This window comes from Miniopterus natalensis, chromosome 10 (assembly GCF_054644295.1).
Source record: "Miniopterus natalensis isolate mMinNat1 chromosome 10, mMinNat1.hap1, whole genome shotgun sequence".
Lineage (NCBI taxonomy): Eukaryota > Metazoa > Chordata > Mammalia > Chiroptera > Miniopteridae > Miniopterus > Miniopterus natalensis.
The window spans coordinates 77,914,166-77,937,002 of NC_142090.1; the positions used below are offsets into that span (position 1 = coordinate 77,914,166).

General features: G+C 44.3%; 1 protein-coding gene across 1 annotated transcript in view; it reads left to right on the top strand.

The window, feature by feature from the left end:
- ITPRID1 (ITPR interacting domain containing 1) overlaps positions 1-7,092 on the top strand; it is a 48,748-nt gene extending 41,656 nt beyond the window's left edge. The window contains exons 10-13 of the mRNA XM_016222260.2: positions 431-1,720; positions 5,306-5,433; positions 6,198-6,309; positions 6,775-7,092. Coding sequence (XP_016077746.2) covers positions 431-1,720; positions 5,306-5,433; positions 6,198-6,309; positions 6,775-7,092 — 1,848 coding nt within the window. The remainder of the gene's footprint in view (positions 1-430; positions 1,721-5,305; positions 5,434-6,197; positions 6,310-6,774) is intronic.
- Positions 7,093-22,837: the final 15,745 nt, after the last annotated feature.

The following is a 22,837-nucleotide window of genomic DNA, read 5'->3' on the forward strand; positions in this document are numbered from 1 at the left end:
GAAGGAAGGAAGGAAGGAAGGAAGGAAGGAAGGAAGGAAGGAAGGAAGGAAAGAAAGAAAGAAAGAAAGAAAGAAAGAAAGAAAGAAAGAAAGAAAGAAAGAAAGAAAGAAAGAAAGAAAGAAAGAAAAGAAAAGAAAGAACTTCTTGTCCGGCCAGTGTGGTTCAGAGGTTGAGCCTCTTCCCAAGCACCTAAAGGTCACAGGTTTGATTCCCCGTCAAGGCACATGCCCAGGTTTCAGGCTCGATCCTCGATCCCCAGTAGGGGGCGTGCAGGAGGCAACCGAACAATCTCTCATGGATGTTTCTATCTCTCCCTTTCCCTTCCTCTCTCTCTCAAAACATATTTTTTGAAGAAAGAAAGAACTTCTTAACCCTAGCGCCTCCCCCTCCTTCCTGACCCCTCTGCCTTTATCTTGGTTTCTTCCACAGATGTCATCCTTGCCTGGAAGCCAGAGTCCTGCTGAGAATGGATGTAGAAAGCCAACGGATCAGAGCCAGCCCTTAGGGTCACCCCAGGACTGCCAGCAAGAGTCGGATGAGTCTGATTCCAAGACTATAGTGAGCACATCTTTTTCAAGTCAAGACTGGAGTGTCTTAGAAGAAAAGTCCTCAACATCTGTGGTGGAGAAAGAGTCTCAGCTTGAGGCCTCGGAGGGACAACCAGAACTGATGACCTCAGATGTGGCCCTGGACAAGGCCACCACTGGGGGAGAGTACCCAAGGAAAGACAGCCATTGGAGGCAGCCCCCACCCATGCCCCACACTCAACATGAGGCCAGTGTCGGCATGATGACCTCCAGATGTGACCGTCCTCTGGAGTTTACGGGGACCCACATCACAGAAGGGAAGGATGGGTTCCAGAGGCCTGAGGGAGCTGGGGATGTGTACGTGCAAAGCTACCACTGTGAGTCTCAGAGGTCACCTGGAATGGATCCCACTCAAGACAAGTTCCTTCATGTTGACTCTGAAGCCCCAAGAGTAGTGGAAGGCAGTCAGCTCTGTCCTGACATCAACTCCTTACTGACAGAGCATGTCCCCAAGCCCAGCAAAATCACGCCCCATACAGTTGACCTTTGTCAAACATCTGAAAAGTGCATTCCCCACCTAGGTAAGCTGCCTGGAACTACTGCTCCCCAAGCAAAGCCAAGGGGTAGTGCTTTGGGTCAAATACCACCCAGGGCAGAATCTGAGATGGGAACCCTTCCTTCGAATGCTGACTCAACCACTGTTAGCTCCGGGTCTGTGACAACCCAGATGTCGTCCAATATGGTGTCAGCTGCTCAGAATGCTGTGGCCTTGGGGACTTATGCTAGAAAAACAACTTTGGAATGCACTGTGTGTGACCCTATTCGCACAGCAGAACCAAGTCTGGGGACGGAAGCCAGACAGTTCAGTGACGTTTCTGTTCAGACTTATTTGTGTGAGCCCAGGTCCTGGCATCGCTGCTCAGCTCCACCTAACAAGGCCCAGCCCCTCACCAAATCTGTCTCTCTAGACACAGGCTTCCCTAGGAGCTGCCCAGCAGACACCTGTCGTGCCATACCTGCCCACTGCTGTGCCTGCTGTCATCACGGTCCCCACTGCCTCTGGGGGAGACAGAGCCCTGGCCCTGCGCCCTCAGCCGGTAGGCCTGGCCCGTGCTCACACCGTCGCTGGGAAGCCCAGTTCCTGAAGACCTTGACAGTCCTTCAGGACACCGCGGTGCGGGAGCTGTGCTCTGTAAGTATTTACCTCTGCAAAGGGGGAGGCAGACAAGGCCCTTCAGGGAGGCTTGCCCTTCCCTTTGAATGCAAGCCCTCGGGGCGCGCCTTCTATTGCAGATCGTGAGTAGTATTTGCAGAGTGCTCTATGGTTGATGGTGTGTTCTCACAAATGCCTTCTTATTTGATCACTTCCCGTTACCTTGTGAAGTAAGGAAGGCAAATTTTATTAATTCCCATCTTACAGAGGGCCATAGAACCTTACAGAAATTCATTTGTAAGGTTAGAGACATTGATGCATCTGAACCTCACCTTCAGTCCAGTCTAACTGATCAGTTCTCTGTCTTAGATCCACATAGCCATATACTCTTGCATTATACGGTCTTTCTGAGCCTAGGTCTGAGTAGCCCCAACTTCATGGAGAGATCTAGCCACTGGAAATAGATGTTCCTCCTGATTGGAGGCAAATCACACTTCTGCAGAAAATGCAGGGGTCTGTGGCCCATCTTCAGAGTCATGCATAGGTTTTAAATGAACAGGAGTTTGGGTGAGTGTGCATATCACCACCCCACGTTTTCTAATACATCTCACATTGACTTAGCCTTCTCTCCTCTTAGAATTTGCAATCATATATAAAAAATGTACTATTATATCATATTGATTAGGCATTATACACCTATGTGGGTTTAACTAGAAGACAGTGCTTTTCTCTTTCTTTAAATCCAAGGATCCACAAACACATGCTCAAAGGAAACAATCAAAACACACATACACATGCATATTTGTACTCATGTGCACACACAGACACACACGCAGAAAAGCAAGTGAAAATAAGGCATTTCATTCACCCATGAGAAGAGGCTACTTAAACTCAAGGACAGGCTCAGGAACAAAGAGAAAAAACATCTAAGTGAGCGAGCCTCGGTTTGAAGACCTGAAAATATGTTGGGGCAAAATGGCTCCAGCTAGGAATAGAAAAATTAATAATCGATGAAAAAATTATCTAGAAAATAGGTCTTGGACCAAGTGAAGATTGTAGGCAGAGACAGATACCATCTCTTACATGACGATGGTATTCCAAACAGGTGTTGAAATTAAGAGCATTGTAGGTTAAAAGCTCAGAAAGACATCCCCAGCTCCCCATGTCACAGTGCAGAGAAACGCTTGGCTGATAAATGCCATTGTTGCGGTCCTGTGAGTTACCTGAGATCATGGTTTATTGATATAATTGAGTTCTTATATGTAAGTGACTTCTTCACAATGATTTGTTAATTTAAAAAAAATTTCCAAGAAAGAAAACAAGATTTATCAGAAATTAGATTTTTGGATATTAGAAAATTCTGTTATAATGTTTATGATTTAGATTTAAAGAAAAAGAAAGGCATACACAGTTTAAAAGGTAATATGAGCCGATTCAAAAGTTCATTGCTTTTTGGTGGTGTCGCTCTGTTTTAGTGGGCTTGGGGTCAGCGGAGCAGAGCTTGCATTGTATTGTGTTATAACCCAGCTCTTACGTTGCAAAAAAGAGTTTAAAACAGCCCCCCCTCCCTTATTTTTTTATTCAAGGTTTCCTTTTTCCTGAAACTGCTTCAATACTTGTTCTAGAGCTGAAATTCATTTTTAGTGTCTCCAACTGACCAGAAGGTGGCAGTGTTTCAGAATTTTCCTGCCATTCCCTTCCCAGGGAGCCATAGGCCATCTATCCCAGGCCCACCTCCCCACCTTCCAATCGAAAAACCTAAAATAACTAGATGAAACATAAAATCCAATGATTACCATGTTCAGCCTACTTGAGCACCACATTTCCATGGCCCTGGTCTCACTGTCTGCGGAACGTGTTCGCCTTACAGGAATCTACTAGGACCCCTCATCAGCTCCCCCCAAGGGGCAAATAACTTTTCCATGCGGTCAGCCACGGTGTCCCTGCTGTGGCTCAGAGGAAAGCAAATGAACTGGGAGACTTGGCTTTGAAACCTGACTGCCATTGTTTGACCTTGGGCAAGCTGGCTAACCATTCTGCCTCACAGCACTTGGTCTCTAAAAGAAGCCCTTCCTGGCCTCTAAGACCTTTTCTGGTTTGAAGAGCCCTAACCGTGGTCACCTTTCAAACACTCTTACCAACACCAGCAATGCTTCAAACACTCCCTTGACTGGTTCAAGTGGACTCACACTGCAAGAGTAACTGGGGAGCTGTGCTACACAAAATACGTTATTTGGCATAAAAATTAAAAGACAGAGTCAAAACCAAACTCTCCAAGCAAAATGATGGAGAGTTTTCAATATAAAAATATCATTCTTAGGAAAATATTTTTATTATAATCATTCTGATTTTTTTTTAAAAAGCCACCAAGCTGTCAGGATCTTGGCCAGGTAGTTTTGAGAAGGGTAAGAAATCTGGGACCTTTAGAAGCAGGGCTGGGAGAAATTAACGTGGTTCTAAGATTGGTTTCCATGAAAGGAGGAAGAAATGGTTAAAGGAGGCAGGCCTGAGAAACCAGTTTCTTTTAAAGTGCTTCCCGGAAGCCCGGCTTCATGCCCTCCAATTCCATCTCATTGCTGGCCTACGTGCAAGGAATGCTGGGAAATGTAGTTTTTACTTAGACACATTGCTGCCCCTAAGATATTAGAATTTGCTAATAAGAATAAATAGGAGAAAGATAGTGAGTAGGCACCTGGCAGCCTCTGCTGCACCAGTCAGGAAGGGGGTGCAAACCCATGGGCCTGGTAGAAAGAGCATTAGGCTCCAACTAGCATGTGTATCACTCAGAGTCAGATGGGTAGGGATGCTGGGGTTCTGGATTGTGGATCCATTCAAAGCATTGTCCAACCTGGGCTGAAAATCAAGAGATAGCCCGTAAGAACTCAGCAGATCAGCAGAGTGCTTTGCAAGTGGACTGGAGACATTCTTGGTGGCTGAAAGAAGATATTTAAATACAGAAAACCAAGGCAAAAGCACAGACATACAGAGAAAGTAAGATTTAAAGAGTGATTCCCATTAGGAGCAATGGGGAGCAGGATCGGGAGGATAGTCCAACCTCAGATTCCAGTTCATGGAGGGATCGGATGTCTACCTGTGCCTGCCTTACTGTGGACGGGCTTGTTAGCTGCCTGGAGATGATCCTCAGATTTTAATCACCAGGGACTGTGGTTAAGCCAAACTAAGACTAATAAAAGATAATCTTAGAAGACTTTCTCTATTTAAACATAACCATCTGAACAGATGTGCTAAATATTACTGAGATGCAGAGTGAGGCAGTATTCGGCCACAAAGTGAAACAAGATGGACTCAACCTTTCTAAACACAAGCCCGCACTCTGGCCCTACCCCCTCCTCTCCCCCATTTACAATCTCCCATCCCTACGTCACCTAGTCCTTCACACTGCCTTCCTGTCTCCAGGACAGAATGTCCCCAAGGCCCATCCAACGACTTCTACCCTCCTGCCTCCAGCTGCTTGGAGAACACCAAGGCTGGGCTTTCCCTCTTCTCTTCCCCACACATTAGCAGCAGGGCAAAGCGGTGGACCCGGGTGGAACAGCAGGCTCCACCATGGTAAATTTGCAGTGAATGAGGACTTCCTTCTGAGCTCTGTCTGATTGTTCTCAGTGCACCATCCACGAGATGGAAGCAATGAAGACGCTGTGCCGGGGTTTCCGGGAGCACTTAGAGGAAATTGAAGAGCACCTCACAGGACAGCAGGCCCTCTTTTCCACGGACCTGTCAGATGACGAAAGGTAATTATCTAAGGGAGCCATAAGCATAAGTACCAACCCACAACCCTAAAGCAGGAAAGGTGATCAGGGCAGAAGAGATGAGCGCCCGGGAGCAACTGGCCAGCTTCTCCTGGCTTTCGTGTTTTTGTTCTTGCTTCTTCAGTGGGAGTCTGTGAGGGCCATTTGCTAGATAGCAACACCCTTGAAGGCCTGGGCTCCCTGAGGTCAGAAGGTGGCAGCAGCTGGGAGGAGAGGACTGGCCAGCAGGATGTCTTTAATCAATGCAGATACCTTTAATCAATGCCAGTGGGGCTCATGTAAATGCACATAACCAGATTTATTGGAGTTTTGAAAATCTGCATTATTTTCACATAGATTAAAAGTCTATGATCCAAAAGTAAATGAGTAGTTGCCTAAAGTTGGGGGTGGGATTAGGGATGAACTGTATGAGGTCATGAAGGTTCTCATTGGGAAGATGGAAGTGTCCCAAACTTGGATGGTGACAGTTACACAACTTAGCAAATTCACTAAAAATCAATGAATTGTACTCTTAACCTAGGTAAACTTCATGGTATGTAAAATATTCTGCAGTAGAGCTGTTTAAAAAGAAAACAAGAAAACCTGCCCTAGTAATATACCTGTGACTGCAACTCATACAAATAAAGGAGGTGACATTCTCTTATAAGAAATATCAGAGGAGTGACCTACATTTTGAGAGGAATAGTGGAAGGCAGCACTTGAATGGAGGTGATTGTGAAATTTGATTTTCCATTTCTTACCTGCAGGAAGGAGGCTGAGCAACTGCAAGCTTTACGCAAGGCCCTGAGGCAGCAGGTGGAGGAGCTGGAGTTTCAGTTTGGAGACCGGGCTCGGCAAATCAGAGAAGGGATCCTGTTGGTACGGCGTGAGTGGGTGTGGCGTTCAACTGTATCCTGCCCACCATGGGAGGGGTGTATTCAGTGAGAGACCTGATTGTGCAGATTTCAGATTCCAGGATTATGTGCCAGCACCTTCATTTTAAATATAAAAAAATTGAAGTCCAGAGAAGTACATTGGTTTGCTCAAGGCCACGTGGTTAGCTGATGGTGATTCAGGATTAGAACTTGGGTCCCCTAACTCCCATGCCAATCTTTCTCTCTGCCCTGTAAATAAGAGATAAGTATTATTAACCCACTTTCCAAATGAGAACCAGAAACACAGCTTTTGACCAAATGTGGTTTAAGTCACTGCCAGAATCTGCTGCTAACCAAGCCTACCCTAGAGAATTCACCACCCATAAGTGCCTTTCCCACAAGTCTGAGTTAGCCATTTGGTATAAATAAGGTAGGTTGTCCACTCTTTCTGTTTCTGTTTTCCTTTTAGCAGCTTGAGCTTCTCACAAGAGAACCAACTGAATGCTATACAGAACTGCACCAATATGACTGGACAGAAGAAAAGAATAGCCAGATTTCATGTCCCCAAATCCACCCAGCTGTGGCCTCTGGGGCTGCCTGTCTTCCTGATGATGGCCAGCAAGATCACCAGCAGGCTCCTTGCTCAGGTGGAAGCTGTTTGGCTGCCAGTCCTCCACACACCTCAGAGAGCCACACCAAGATGTCTCCTCCAGCTCAGGAAGAGTTAGGTCCAGCCCCTTTGTCAAACTGTCCTGTTGGAGAGAAGGATACTGGTGTCTTCCTCTAGATCAGAGTGCATTTGATGGCCTTCCTGCAAAATGTAAGAGCACATTCTAGCCAGAGCAACAATCTCTCAATTTTCCCCAAGGAGAAGTATCTGTCAACCTTTCATAGGCTATTTTTTAAAATATCCTACTCTATAGCTACATTTAAGAGGAACTCAGAATATTTTAATTCTCATCCAATGCAAAATAAGTGAGCACCTACTATGTGCCTAGCATAGGGAATATATGATGTTCAACATATATACAGTAAATCCTCATTTAATATCACCAATAGGTTCTGTGACTTTAAGCAAAACGTTGTATAATGAACCCAGTTTTACTGTAAGCTACTTGAATAAACAAGGTAAGATCTTCTGGCATTTAATCAACGTCATAACAAAACACTGTTGAAATATTCAAGTCACACATAATCTCCTCTTGAAACTATACCTGGTTCCCTCTTTTTACTTCAATAGAGACAACTACCTTTTCCTTTGTGTCTTAACTCCCGTGTCTACATGGCACTTAATTGCTCACATTTCCGCCTTCCCCTGGACTTCAAAGTAAGTTCCTTGAAGGAAGAGGTTGAGTCTATCTCTCCTGACTCAGTTGTACTGAGCACTATGCTAGCACATAGTTGGGGCATTTGGTGAAACATATTTTAAAACAACACACCTAATCTCAGGACTAAACTGAGTGGTATTTTTCACTGAGTATGAAAATCTATATTGACAGTATTTTTTTTCAACACTTTATAAATGTTATTCCACCTTTTTTGGTTTTTGTTTTGTCTCCATGGTTCTTGATGAGAAATTGCCATCATTTGAATCACTGGCCCCTTCTCTGTAATGTATCGTTTTTCTCTAGCTCTCAAGATGTTTTGCTTTGTTTTGTTTTCTGTCCTTTGATTATGATGAGTCGGAGCATGATTTTCTTTAAGTTTATCCTCCTTGAAGTTTGCTGAACTTCTTGCATCTTCAAATACATGTCCTTTACCAAATTTGGGAAATTATCAGCCATTATTTCTTCAAATATATTTCTGCAGCAATTTCTTTCTCCTCTCCTTCCAGGACTGCAATAAAACTAATATAAAAATTTATCATATTGTCCCACAGTTCTTTGAGGCTCTGCTAATTTTTTATCAAACTTTATATACTTCTGTATTTTTTAGGTTGGATAATTTTTATTGATTGACCTCCAAGCTCATTGACCATTTTCTTTCTCATCTCCATTATCCCTTTGAGTCCTTCCAGCAGACTTTTAATTTGTGTTATTACCTATCGGTTCAAAAATTTCCATTTGTTTCTTTGGTATACTTTCTATTTCCTGGCTGAAAATGCCTGCCTTTCCACTCATTTCAACAGTGTTCACCCTTACTTCATGGATCATTATTATAAGAGGCTCTTTAAAAATCTTTGTCTGATAATTTCCACAACTAGGTCATCTTGCAGGTTGCATTTGTTGATTACTTTTTCCCTTAAAGGTTGTTACATGTTTCTGGTTCTTTGTATGATAAGTAATTTTGGATCATATCCTCGCCATTTTCATATTATGCTGTGAGATTTTTTGTTATTAACTTTTTCTGGAGAGTGTTGATTTTTGTTTATTTGTTTGTTTGCTTGCTTACTTCAGTAGACAATTAACCAAGTTAGGTTCAGACCACAGTCCTGACCCACCTGCAGGCTGTGGTTCCTGTGTCAATTTAGTTGTCACAGCCTTTCTGTACGACCTGGCCTACCTGTGCATGCCCATCCAGGGCTCAGTAGGAGACCTGGGTGACGGTCTATTCTGTTCAGTTAACGCTGCAGTATGTTGCTTATGATGAAGTTTTTTGTGTCATAGCTCATGATGAGCTCAATACTTTATACACAGATTGAAAGAATCCCTTTTTCCAGTTAACTCCTCTCTGTGAATCCCCCCTCACCTTCTCTGGCTCCTATGGGTTCCTTTTCATGGCTCTGCCTATAAAACTGTGGTTTTTAGCATCCATGCACAATAATGAACTTCCTGAGACTGGGTCTACCTCAGGGAAAAGTAGAAAAACAGAAGAGCCTGCAGGTTCCCTCTTGCTGGAGCTGCTACACCAGATGCCACCTTCACTGCTGCTGTTCTTGCCACTGCCATGGAAATGCTACTTCCTTGGTCATGCCTAAGGTAGGGATTAGAGGGGGGAAAGATCATTTTTTCCCATCAGCTCCTTTCCCAACTCTCTAGCCCAAGAGAGAGGATTTTTCTTGCAGTATTTTCTGTTTCACAGATTCAAGATTCAGGCTGCCCTGGAATCTAAGCCAGGAAATATGGGAGGAAAGAAACTCATCTCCATGAGCTGGATCTTTGAGTTTTTTTTGTCTTCCCAAGTAGACTTGCTATTATATACTTTCAAGAGTCTTCAGATAGTTGCTTTGCATTTACTGTTCAGGACTTTTCATTTTAACCAGTGGGAAAGGTAGGGAGGAGACGTACTCTGTCTTAATCAGAACTTAAATTTGTCAACTTAAGTGATTTTAATCTGCTCTTATTATAGTAAAAAATGCTAAATGTAAATCATATAGAAAAACAGCAAACATTTGTGGTAAACATCATTACCCCTATTTTAAAGATGAGGAAACAGAAACTAAGTGGCTTCTCAGTGTCACACAACTGGAACACCAGGCCTGAGCCTGGGCTGGTCTGACTGCAGGACAACCAGGCCAGCTCTGTCACACAGCCTGAGCGGGGCCCGAGCTGCAGACGCTCTGACTACACGTGAGGAGCAGGCACTCGTCTTCTCTGAGGCCTGTGTTTTCCTAGCTTTCAGCATTGATTAGGTCAAATTGAAAGATGTACTTATGTGCAAGGCAGGTTGAGATTGAATATCACTTTGTGTTGGTTATTGGGCAGGTGTTTGTTTAAAGAAAGTGGAAACAGGTGTGTGGGCCCTGATTCAATTACATGGTGGAGGGGAACACACTGATCCATGGCCATTTTCAAGGAGAGATGCTGATTGTGCTAATTAATCATTTGTCTGTCAGAACATAATAGAAACTGATGTTCCAGTTTCCATTGGTATGGAACACAGACTCATGTGTCTGGCTCCCCAGCAACCAGATGCAACTGTTTATGATGACAGCAATTAAGATGCAGTGCCTGAATCCTCCTGGATTACCATGTCTGAGATGGTTTGAAGGAAAGGTGTTTCGTGAACTCGTGCCAACGGCACGGGACATCGTCCAACAGGAATTGTCTCTCAAAGGAACTTTTCCCTTCAAAGAGATTAATTGAGTCCTTTTTGGTCAGGATGGCATCCCAGAGATGTGGTAGAATAGAATATTTTCCCATGCTGTGAGTTGCAGCACTCAGTCCACCTCATCTCACCAACAGAATGTCATAATAATACTGTATGTATTTCTTTTAGTTATCCTCTTGCCATCCCATAGCCAGAGTGGTCTTTTAAAAACATAAATCAGGTACGTTGCCTTCCTGCATAAGAAGCTCCAGTGGCTTTTCAGTACATTTATAATTAAATCCCAATTCCCTACCAAGATCTACAAAGCTCTACACAACTCCACCCTGCTTACCGCTACCACCTCATTTCACACCACGTTCTCCCTCTCTTGCTATGATTCAACTTCGCGGATCTTCTTGCTGAATCCTGAACACATTAAGGGCATTTTTGCTTCAGGGGCATTTCTGTTGCTGTTCCCTCTTTGCATTTGCTGTTCCACTTTCCCCAAATATTCATATGGCTAGAACCTTCTCATTCAGATCTCCATTCATATGCTACCTCTTCAGAAAGTCTTCCCTTGACAACCGTATGCAGAATAGGGCTCTTCCTATATACATCTCTGCTTATTTTCTGTCCACTTATCCTGCCTTGTTTTCCTTGTAGCATTAACTATATGGATTTTTATTGCTTTGTTTGTTTATTTGTTCAGTGGCTGTATCTCTTTATAGAATGTCATCATCTTTCCATATTTTATCCCCAGGCCTAAAACATAGGACAATTTGATAAGTGAATGGACAAGAGTATTAATTCACTTATTAATTAATATATCAACACTAATAGACATTGGATATACATAAATAAGACACAGTCTAATCCATCAAGGAATTTTTAGTTTGGGGAGGAAAGCACATACAGCTAATAATCTGTCCGTGTTACTTCTTTATTTATACCTTTCAGAAACTGCCCATCAGCAGCAAGGTTTTTGAGCCTGGGGTCATCATTTTCACCAGGCAGTGGAGACATTGAGGAAAAATTATTAGGACAATTGGGCAAGTCTTTAATAAAGTTAATGCAACCCAAGCAACAGTGTTCCTACTTTTGCTTCAGAGTTACATCTCCTGCTAAGTTAGAGGAGTTGTCTCTTGGTTGCAGGGAAGCCGGCCACCAAAGACCATATGTTTTATAATCTCATTGATCTAAAATGTCCAGAATTATCAAATCTGTAGAGAGAACGTCGACTGGCCGTTGTCTAGGGCTGGACAGTGAGGCAGGGGAATGGATGTGACTGCTAATGATGGTACAAGATTTCTTTTGAGAGTGATGAAAATATCTAGAAATTAGATTATGGTGATGATCGCAATTCTGAAAATATACTAAAAGCCATTCAATTGCTCACTTTAATTGTATTGTATGTAAATTATATCGCAGTGAGGTGTTAAAAAAAATAGGGCAAACAAGCAAACACCTGAGGCAGACTGTTTCCTGAGCTGGGAAGGAATTTGCGCAGAGAGGTGAGGCTGGAGCCAGTGGAGAAAGGAGAGGTAAGTAGGGACCAGGTCCCATGGGGTCTCTTAAGCCATGGCAGGGAGTTGGATTTTATTTTGAATGTAGTGAGGAGCCATTGGAGGGTTTGAAGTGGGAGAGTGATAGGATGTGGCGCATATTGATGCCCTGTAAGAAGATTAGCCTGGCTGTCCTGTCCGTGTGCAGTTGACTCGGGGAGGGGAGAGGAGAGATGGCAGCGAGGCCTCCTATGGTCTCGTGGGCAGCGCTCCAAACTGTAGTAGATTTGTTTTCTTTCCTTCCTGCCTCTTCTTTTCATCATAAACAAAACACAAGGTCACTTTATATTTAGCAGACCAGTTTTCATGAATTGTCCCAGAAAAAGACTCCAGCCAAAATATTCGAACCTCTATTAACCTTTAGTGCCACAAACGAGCCTCACGTCACTGGTCACAAGAGGACAATCTATTAATAATGAGAAATTTAGACTACTCTTACATAATTAGTCCTTATAGAGATGGTATCATCCCAGTTCAGTATCAAAACCTGCTTTTCAGTCTAAAGAGCACCATCAAAGTCAAGCAAAGGCCCCTGTGTTTGTCTGTGGCAACTCCACGCCAATTTCCTGGCTCACAGCAGCCAGATGATGTTCCTGCATCGCAAACAAGCAGCAGTCTTCAGGGCTATATTTGGAAAAGGCACATTAAGGCATCTGTAGGAAAACAGCATTTACATTAGACGCCTCTTCTTGTCAAAGGGACTGTTTTCATCGAGCAAGTTCAAGCGGGCGGCAAAGCAAAGGCAGGCTTTGTTAGGTCTACTCATGTAATGAGATCCGAGGGCTGCTCTTCAACACATTTTTCAATGGGCACTTTCCCCAGGGCTGTGAATTGCTGCCTACAGACAGCTTGATTATCAAATATAATTTTAAAATAAAAGAGTACAAAATGCCCCTTCTTTTCTCCGGCCCCCGTCCTTTGGAGCGTGTCAGCTTATCTCATAGAGGAAGTTTGCTCAGCCAAGGACTGTGCTCAGCCTTGGAGCGCCTGACTCTGATCTAGGGCTCCTCTACCCCTCCTCCCATCCTGCGACAGGCCCCAAGCTGTCTCTCCAGTTGACCCAGATATTTCTATGTCAGGAGCCACTCAACCTTGAAAGTATGAGTGATTTGACACTTTGTCTTTTAGCCAGCTCCAAACATTCATATACCACATGCCCATTTCTACATAAAGCTGAGCCATACCCACTGGGGATTATAATGATTCTCTGAGAGCCTGTTTATCAGTTAATTCCTGCGTCAGGTTCCCTCCGTTATGATCCTGTACATCCCACTGTGAACCCTGTTTTGCCCTTCATTTCAGCTGGTAACTGGACCATTATAGCTTGGATTCCAGAGAAATCGTGCAGATGGCAGGTAACTAGACTTCAGGCCCAAGCCCTGTCTGTACACTGCTATGAGACTGTCTTACCACCTCTCTTACCAAGTCCCGTTGTGTCTCAGTGGTCACTGGTTGCCTTGTGCTATGGTGAAAGCCCCACAGGTCCACTGGCCCTCAGTTGTCAACTACCTGCTGTCGCCTTCCCCACTTTACACCACACCACATCCCCCATCACCAAACTGGGGCATGCTGGAATATATGACTCTCTTCAATGCCATCCATGCCAAGGCTGTGGGGAATCATGGGACCTCATCTCAGATGCTCTCCCTACCTACGTACATCATGCTGGCCTTTCTACTGAGTCCACCCCACATAGCCATGAGACATACTAATACAGCCATGGGACAGACACAGGTGGTCAGCCAGGAGGTCAGGTGGGAAGCAAGCTCTAAGTCCCCTGAGCTTTGGGATCCCCACACCTTTGTCAGGGAATCCCAGAAATCTAACAGGACACTGGAAGTAGGGCCCAGAACCCAAATCCAACCAAATCATTTCCCCACTCTTATCTCTCCTACCTTCTCCCACTCTTATCCCCACAAGAACATCTGTACTTGTGTGACAGGAGTGTTTCTCTTATTCTAACCTCCATTCTTTCCTGCTCAAAAGAATGATTCTGGATTTGTGAAAATCCACTTTGGGGATTTTCTAGAAAAGTATTATTTTTCTTTCCTAAAGCCCCTTTTATATGATTTTTATCTTGGTATGAACTTTAAAATGCTTGAAGCTTTTGTTCTGAGTATTATCAGTTCTCCCTTTCTCCCCTGGGGCAAGAAGCCTGAGACCCCTGACCAAGTGTTAATGTCAAAAGACAAAACAAAACAAAACAAAACCTACTTGTCCAGTGGGAGGTAGGTATGCTTCCCAAGAAGGGAAAGTACATTCTATGATCTTTCAAAAGATTACACAGTTGCAGACATGGACATTGTTCGATGGCTGCATCAGAGTCTATCACAAATTGTTTTCCAATACTGCTAATTCCCCCTGTTTATATATAGATAGCTTCTCATGTTTCCTTCTTATTACTAACAATGAAATGGGTATTTTTGTACATAGGTCAGACATATTTTGTTATGTGTTTTACATTCATGAGGGATATTGGTTGATAGTTTTCTTTTCTTGTACGGTCCTTGCCTGGTTTGGGTGTGAAAGCTATGCTGGCCTCATAGATTGTTTTGGGAAGTGTTCCCTTCTCTGTATTTTCTGGAAGATTTTATATAAACTTGGTATTATTTCCATCTTAAATGTTGGTAAATTTAGCAGTGAAGCCATTTGGGCTGGCAGTTTTCTTTGTGCAAGATTTTAATGATGAATTAAATTTCCTTATAGATGAAGGGCTATTCAGATTTTATTTTATGTTTATTGCATTCATTTTGATAACTTGTGTCCTCTAAGTATTTCTTTAATGACACCCTATCAAATTTGATATATTGTAATTTGTATTATTATTTAGTTCAAAATAGTTACCCTTGATTTTTATTTCTTGACCAATGCACAGTTCTGAAGTGTATATGTGTTAATTATCAAATATTTGAGGATTTCCCAAATATGTTGTTTATTTCTAATTTCATTGCACTGTGGCCAGTAAATATATTCTGTATTATTTCAACTTTTAGAAATTGAGTGTGTGTGTGTGTGTTTATGGTTCACATAGTCTAATGTTAGTAATGTTCTATACTCTCTTGAAAAGAATAAGTATTGGTGACTGGAATCTTCCAAAACGTCAACTAATTTAACTTGGTTATAGTGTTATTTGAATCTTGCATATTGCTATTGATTAGTTTTTCTACATGTGTTAAAATCTCTAACTAAAATTGTAGATTTCTCCATTTCTTCCTTTAGTTCTGTCAGTCATTGTTTCATCAAATCCTGTTACTAGGTACCTACACACTTATGATTTATACGTATTCTTGATTAATTGACCCTTTAGTTATTATGAAATGCCCTTCTTTATCTCTGGTAATGCTTCTTGCACTGATGTCAAGTTTGTCTGCTATTAATATTCTAACTCGAGCTTTCCTAAGCTTACTGTTTGCCTGACATATTTTTCCCAATTTTTGTTTTTATCTTATTATGTCTTTATATTTAAAGTCTCTATCTTATAAATAGTATATAGTTCGGCCTCTTTTTATGCAGTTGGATAATCCTTGTTTTTTAATTTGAATATTTATTCCATTTACATTTAATTTAATCACAAATATTGTCTTGTAATTATATAATCTTAATATTTTCTATGTTCTTTATAGGTTCTTTATTCCATTTTCCCTCAATTCCTGCCTTGTTTTGAATTAACTGAGTATTTCTTAAGATTCCATTTCATTGCTGCTCTTGATTTACTAGGCACACCAATGTATTTTCTTTCTAAAGTTGTTCTATGGTAGTTTATGATATATAGCTTGAACATATTACAGTCCACCTTCAAGTGATACTGTGCCATTTTATCTGTAAGAGCCTTACAATAGTATGTTTCCCTTTACCTCCTTTCTAACTTTTGTCCTCTTATTTCATACATTTTACCTCTATGTGATATAATTTCCACAAAAAGTTGTTATTATTCATGCATTCAGCATCCATATCATGTTTACATTGAGAAATGAGAAAAATAAAAATATTTTATGTTTATTTGCATGTTTACCATTTCCATGAGTTCTATTTTCTTGCTTCTTTGCATGTCTCACAATGTTTTATTGTATGCCAGATCATGAGTAAAAAACAGTACTGAGGTAAATACTATTTACCCCCAGAAAGGAGCCCATTTATTCTTCTGTCAGGCACTTCCATGGGGGTGTGAATAAATCTCATCTGAGGTTAAGCTGGGTTGGCACTTTGTTCATCTTTCATTAGGTCCAGTGTACCACTGACGCCAAATATTTTCAGGGTGGCATTAGGACCCCCCCCCCCCAGCAGGTCTTGGACTCTGTGTATTAATAATTTTAAGATCCATTTAAGATTCACTGCCAGGCTTCCTGCTTTCAAAATCATTGGGTATCTCTCTCACCTTAACAGCTCAGCCCTCAGCTTTTTGAGTTACTGGGGTCTTTTCTTTGCTCTTCAGTTCCTCTTCTGGTTTTGTGCATTTCTGGAAGATCTCTCTCTCCATCTTGTTGCCCCCAGAGTCTAGCCTTGGACAGTCTCTAGAGTGTACTTGATGATGGCCTGGAGAAACTTACAGTGATTTCTCTTGGTTTTCCTGCTCTCCGACTCACATTCAGTGAGTCCCCACCTTCCATTCAATGAAGACCTAAAGTACCTCCAGGGGAATGTGTCCTGCTTGCAGCCTTTCATGGAATCCTCCACTACATTTAACTTGGAGAAGTTGCCATGTGTCTCGAGGAGGGTATCTCTGCCTACCTCCAGCCTTCCTGCTTTGCCCCTGCCTTCAGCACACTACCTACCCCCTAGCACTCAGTAAAAACCCTAGGGAAGTGATAACAATGAGGTGTAGATTCACTCCGGCCAGGGATCTTCAGGAGGATAGGTGAGCATGAAGCAGAGGCCACCGGTGCAGCTGGGGGAGGTATTCGCAGAGACATAGAAACATAGATAAATGGAGCAAAATCGAGAACACAGAGACAGATCCACACAATTATACCCGCCTGATTTTTGACAAAGAAGCAGAGAGATACGATGGAGGAAGTTTAACCTTTTAACAAACGGTGCTGGAAAAAATACAATTAACCTTGACTTAAACCTCATGTCTTATATAAAAATGAGCTGGATCCAGCCCAAATAGTCTTCAGCAGGTGAATGGTTAGACAAACCATGGTATCTCCATCCCATAGAGGACTTCTCCGCAATAAAAATAAGTTAACTCTTGATACATACAACAGCCTGGATGAGTCTCCAGAGAATTAAGCCGAGTGAAGAAAGCCAATGGCCAAGGCTACATGGTCTGTAATTCCACTTACGTAACATTCCGGGAATGACACAAGTATAGAAACAGAGGACAGATGAGTGGTCAGCGGGGGACAGAGAAGAGGAAGGGAGGGTGGCCGTGGTTATAAAGAGAACAGCATGGAGGACCCTTGGAGGTGGGAACGATCAGTGTCTTGACTGAGGTGGTGGCGACATGGACCTACTGGGGGGAAAATTGGGTGGAGCCCCCACACACACGCACACAGGGTGTTGCACTGTCATCTTACAAAGCACCGTGGAAGACACTGAGCGTGATGTAGAAGGGGCCCAGCTCTCTGCACTGTTTCCTGTAATTGCATATGAACCCACACTTACCTCAAATAAATGAATGTTACCTCTCATTTTAATAAGCCCTGCTAAGTATATGACAATTTCTGAAATATTAAGTGTGTTGTATATTTTTATTTCAACTAGATGATAAAAAATGAATCAGAATTTGATACTGATTAATTCAGATAATCCTCTGTTATGAAGAACTAAAATGTGGTTAATTGGGGAGAAAAAGGACATCTGTAATATTTTAAACAAAAATAATATTAAATAAATAAATAAAAATAAAATGTGTTTAAAACTGCCCAAAGCAGAGACCTCGACACTTATTTAGCAGAAGATATTGATCTGAAGGAGTTACTTCTCCCTAAGGGCTGAAGGAGACAACCAGAGAGATCCAGCAAGACCTACGGGTAAAACCAGCCTGCAAATGTTCAGTGTGTTCCCTCCTTCCCCCTCTCTCCCTCTCTCCCTCCCCCTTTCCCTTTCTCCCTCCCTCTCTCTTTCTCTCTCCCTCTCTCTCTCTCTGTTTCTCCCCCTCTCTCAACAAGGAGCTGGAGCCCCATCACCCATCAGCCCAGAAACTGCCTTAGACTTATTTTAGAAGGCAAATATTTGAAGTGCACATTTTATAGGCTATTGACTAAAATAAATTGTCTGGAAATGTACATCACGGTGATCATTCTTACTCATTAAGATGGAACGTCAGGGACTGAAATAAAAGCATATTCATTTAAAGCTAGTTACCATGAGGCATCCACCAGGAGGGAGGCCAGCAGCCATTCATTCAGCCGCACATCAGAGGGCTCTTGGCCCACAAATCATGTCAGGGACACATGGCTCCTTGCACTTACGCTGGGAGCACTGGAGGCCAAGGGTCTCCAACTCCAGCCCTGCACATATGTGACTGTTATTTAGAGCCCTCCGAGGTATAGATTTACATTACCATCTGCCATCTAGCTGCTGTTTACATCTGCCTTTAAGGGGGTTGGGCACAATCAATCAAAGTGCACATAGAAGACCCTGGACAAAACCACCCCCGAAAACCGCCTGAACTTGGGAGACGTACATGTGTCTGTTCAAAGGAGAAATAAGGAATTCATACTCTTCTCTCTTTGAAAATATTCCCTTTGAACTTGGGAAATTAAGTGACAAAAGAGCATTTTAAAATTCCTCACACAGTTCAGCTTCTCTGAGAAGCCTCAGAAGGAATCTCAACTTTATATGCTTTAAAATTAATTTGATGATAAATTGGCTTGGTAAAAACTTAAAACTTTTACTGTATGAGAATCTCTGTTAACACTGTACAGAGAATATTGTACTATATAGTTTTGCAAGATGGTACCACTGGAGGAAATTGCTTGGAGGGTACAGGAGAGATTATTTCTTACAACTGCATGTGCATCTACAATTATGTCAGAAATGGTTTAATTAAAAAAGAATTGAAGAGTTTAGGAATAAAGTATACTTTTCCAACTCAAGTTTGGAAATGAAAGTGCTGTTAACCCATTGGCCAGCCAGGCTGTTGGTAAGAAGAGAGAAGCAGGCAGTTAGGAACAGAGAGCTGGTTCCGGGGACCTCCCCTCCGCATCCGGGGTCTCCCGTCCCAGCCAGGAGCATTACCTGTGGCAGCCGCCAGCTCTTGTTAGGAGGTCCCACTAAGGACCGAGACAAGCTGGACCGAACAGGAAGCCCCTCCCTACTGATTTGTCACCACGGCCTCTGAAGAAAGTCTAACCCTCGGAGTCAACCTCGGGATGAGTTTATTAGGGTTGTAGCCCTATTATTTGGGATGTTGGCAAATGGAAAGGTGACATCGGTCAACTCAGTAGCAGGGACTAACACGTAGTTGAAGCCACTGAGTGGCTCCTCAGGTCCTGCCCTGCAGGCAGCCTCGGGAAGGAAAGGAAGCGACACCCGTGGACAGCACTCACAGCCCTTCTGCGAGAACCCGTCTCTTGGGCGTCATTGGTGGCAGGCCTCTTGGCTACCCGCAGGTGTCTCAAGCCCTTCCAGTCTGTGCTGATCCCTGCCAGCTCCCAGAATCACCACCCTGCTCTTGATGCCCAAACCAGTGACCGGGAGCTGTGGTGCCTCCCATCTGCACAGGACATTTCCTCCAGTGGGTTTACCCCAAACACAGACCCTCCTCTCCATCAGGGCAGGGCACACCCCGCCCTTGCTTAAACACCCTTCGGCCCACGCCTCTCCTGGGGAGCAGGTGCATTGCTCGTATTGGGGCATTTGGTTTTATTTCTTGTAAGGAGCACGCTGATCCTGGCCCCCACGCCCGGCCTTCGTGGTGAGGGCTGCTTCCTTGGCTGAGCTGTTTCTCTCTGAAACGGCCTCTTTGGCAAGCAAAGCGGTTGAGGGCGTGGGGTCCAGCATTCGATTGCCCGGGTCGGGACCTCGCCTTCCCGTTTCCTAGTGGGGAGACCTCGGGCAGAGCACCCATGAGCTCCGCGCCCCAGCTTCCCCATCGGGAAAATGGGGATGGTGCGGCTCATCGCACAAGGCCTCCGTGAGGGTTAAATGAGCGCCTGTGGGGAAAGAAGGCCTGGCACCCGGGACGCCTTATGTGACCGTCAGCGACGGCCACTGCCTTTCTTCACGATGCTCCTCTCCCAGGCAGCAGCGTGCGGGAAAGCACTTTGAATTTAAACGCAAGTCGATGTGAAGGTTACAGTGAGCTTGCGGTACCTACTGGACAAGCCACTTAACCGCTCTGTGCCTCAGTTTCCACATTTGCAAAGTTAGACCAAAGCAAGCCTGTGTGTAGGTGTAGGGCTGTCACCGGGATTAAAGGACTGGCTGGTCCGTCAGGACTTCAGCTTTGCACACTGGGTGCTCCGAGCGCAACGGGGTGTTGTGTTTGTAACGGGCGGTCGTTTCAGCTGGGAACAGTGGCTGCGAGAACAGCCCTCCTCTCTCCATCCCCCGTCCCGGCGCCTGAGAAACGGAGCATCCCCATGGCAACAGCGGCAGCTGGTCCCTTGATAAGAGGAGCGGGAGCGGGCCAGCGGCAGTCACTGCAGCGAGCAGCCAGCCCCGCGTCAGGGAGGAAACGCGGCCTCCGCCTCCGGGCTTCGCGTCCCAGCACCTGCGCCCATAGGTAAGTGCTGCGGGTTTTCGCTCGGAGAACTTCGTGCGCAGAAAACCAAGTTTCCAGTAAGTTACAGTTTCTTTGTCTGTTGCTGGGGCAGAGAAGCCTGCAGAAAGTGGCTGGGGGAGAGGGGTGCTTCTGGAGCGAGGCTAAGCTGGGACGAGGCGGGGGCAGGAAAAGTCACCACTTTCCCGTCGTTTTCGAGGGAGGTGGAGTCCTGAGATGTGTAAGAACCAGGGTCCCTGAGAATTAAATTGCAAGGTTTCAAGATGCACACGTGTAGCTGCAGATTCACAGCGGCGTGGGGAGGTTACCGGTCAGGGCTGGGGAGAGTGTGCTTATCAAAAATCCTCTCTGTGCCCTGATCCAAGGAAGAGTCACCCCTCCAGGAATATTGCTAATGTAGGTCTTCTAAGTGAGCAAAGTTGATTTTAAAACCCAGTGCTCTTTGACCTGAATTCAATCCTCGGGTTACAAAGAGATACCACAAAGGGTATGAATGTCACATGGCCAGAGGGTACTTTCACCAAACGCCACGGTGGGCTGTGCACATAACCTCACTTTTTATTCCGTCAACTAAACCCAGGCCTGGTGACTTTGGGGAAATTCTTTAGGATGCTGCCCAACTAAGCTGAGTGTCAGCTTGGCCCTTCCTGAGAATCAGTATCACCAAGGCCCCAAGGCCCTGTGGTTGGTTCGTACCTTGCTTTGTTCTGATCTCATCTTTAGCTTCAGAAAGGCCAGAGATGGGGCAAGGAGACGATCCCAGTCATTCAGTTTAGGCATACCTGTTGTAAGCTCAAGCGGAGGTGGAAAGAGCAAAGGCAGCTCACATTTCTTAAAGTGTTAGTGTGCGTGCTGGGGTCTGGGCTGGGAGCTTTCCACATGCTCTACTATTAAGACCCTCAACCCTGGACAAGGGCCACTATCGTACCCATTCTACAGATTGGAAAACAAGTTCCCAGGAAGACATATACCTTTCCCAAGCGCACCCAGCTAGAGAATCGCACAAGTAACCCAACATTTGTTTTTCTCTCATATCATCTCCCAGCACCAAATGCTTGCAGTCAGTGAGGAATTTTCTATCCATGAATGAAACTGCGTATCCCAGTATCCAACTGAGAAATCTACTCATGGTTAAGACAAAGGACAAAATTCCCAGACCAACTTCTGACCTCAAACTGAACCGACCAATATGTCTTAGCTGCAGAAGTAGCACCGCTGTCTTCCTGGAGCAGTAACCAGGTCTGAGGTGGTGGAGGCAGGCTCCCTCCGAGTGTCCTCAGCTCTGTGTGCCTGTCCTTCTGCAGCTTAGTGGGAGGGGTTCCCTCCCTGGCACCAGGGCCCTGGACTTTCCTCTCTCAAAAGAGAAAGTGCCCTATGTCATTAATAACCCCTCTCTATGCAACACCAGTTCATGTATCTTCCCTCTCGGTGGTATTTGTTTCACAAGTATCTCGGGGGGGGAGGGGGGGCCCTTCAAGTGCAACAATTAGCAAGAGGCAGTTGCAAGAGTTTAGCATCATGGTCCTGAAAACCTCCTCTGCCCCCTGAAATTATGTCACTTGGTCTCTTGCACACACTACACCAGACCACCCACTTTCTCTCAAACGACAACAACGGACAAAATAACACAGACCCAGAATTCTTTATTCTCTTACTGAGCAATCTGAAACACTCAGAAAACCAAAAGTTTCTCGTTGTTGTTCAGTTCAACATAAATGCATTCTGTAGCAAAACCTGACCTGAAAGGATACGAATCCTTTTGTAGTCTTTAGTTATGTCATTTAATGCAACTATGCATATTTTTGTTGTAGAAGTAATGCATGTGATTGTGGTGCTCCCTGAGGCACCCCCCTCCGGGGTGTTACATAATACAGATTTCCTGATGTCCACAGCACGTGGGCCCTGGCTCTTCAGGTGAGGGTGGGCGGGCTGACACTGAGAATTACGGTAGCAGTCCAAGTCGTCCCTGTGTGGGCGTTAAAATTCAGAGACCACATTGAACCAATAAGTCACAAGACAATGTTAAAAGGTCACAAATCTTTGTACTAGAGAACAGTTATGAAACAGCCCCACGGTGTCTCTTAAGGCCCTAGTCCTTTAGTTGGAATCTGGAGACCCAGGGGAGCAGGTATTAGGTATGAAAGAAGGGGCTGGCACTTCAGAACATTCCCAGATTATAAGAGCTGCTGAGGGTGATGATGACACCTCCTCGGGGCAGCGCTATGAGAGCAGTGTCCCTTTGCTGATGCTTGGGGTGGGGACAATTAAAGAGAGGAATGCAGGGCAGCTCAGGAACAGGAAGTAGAGGCATCCCATTTCTCAGTTCAAGA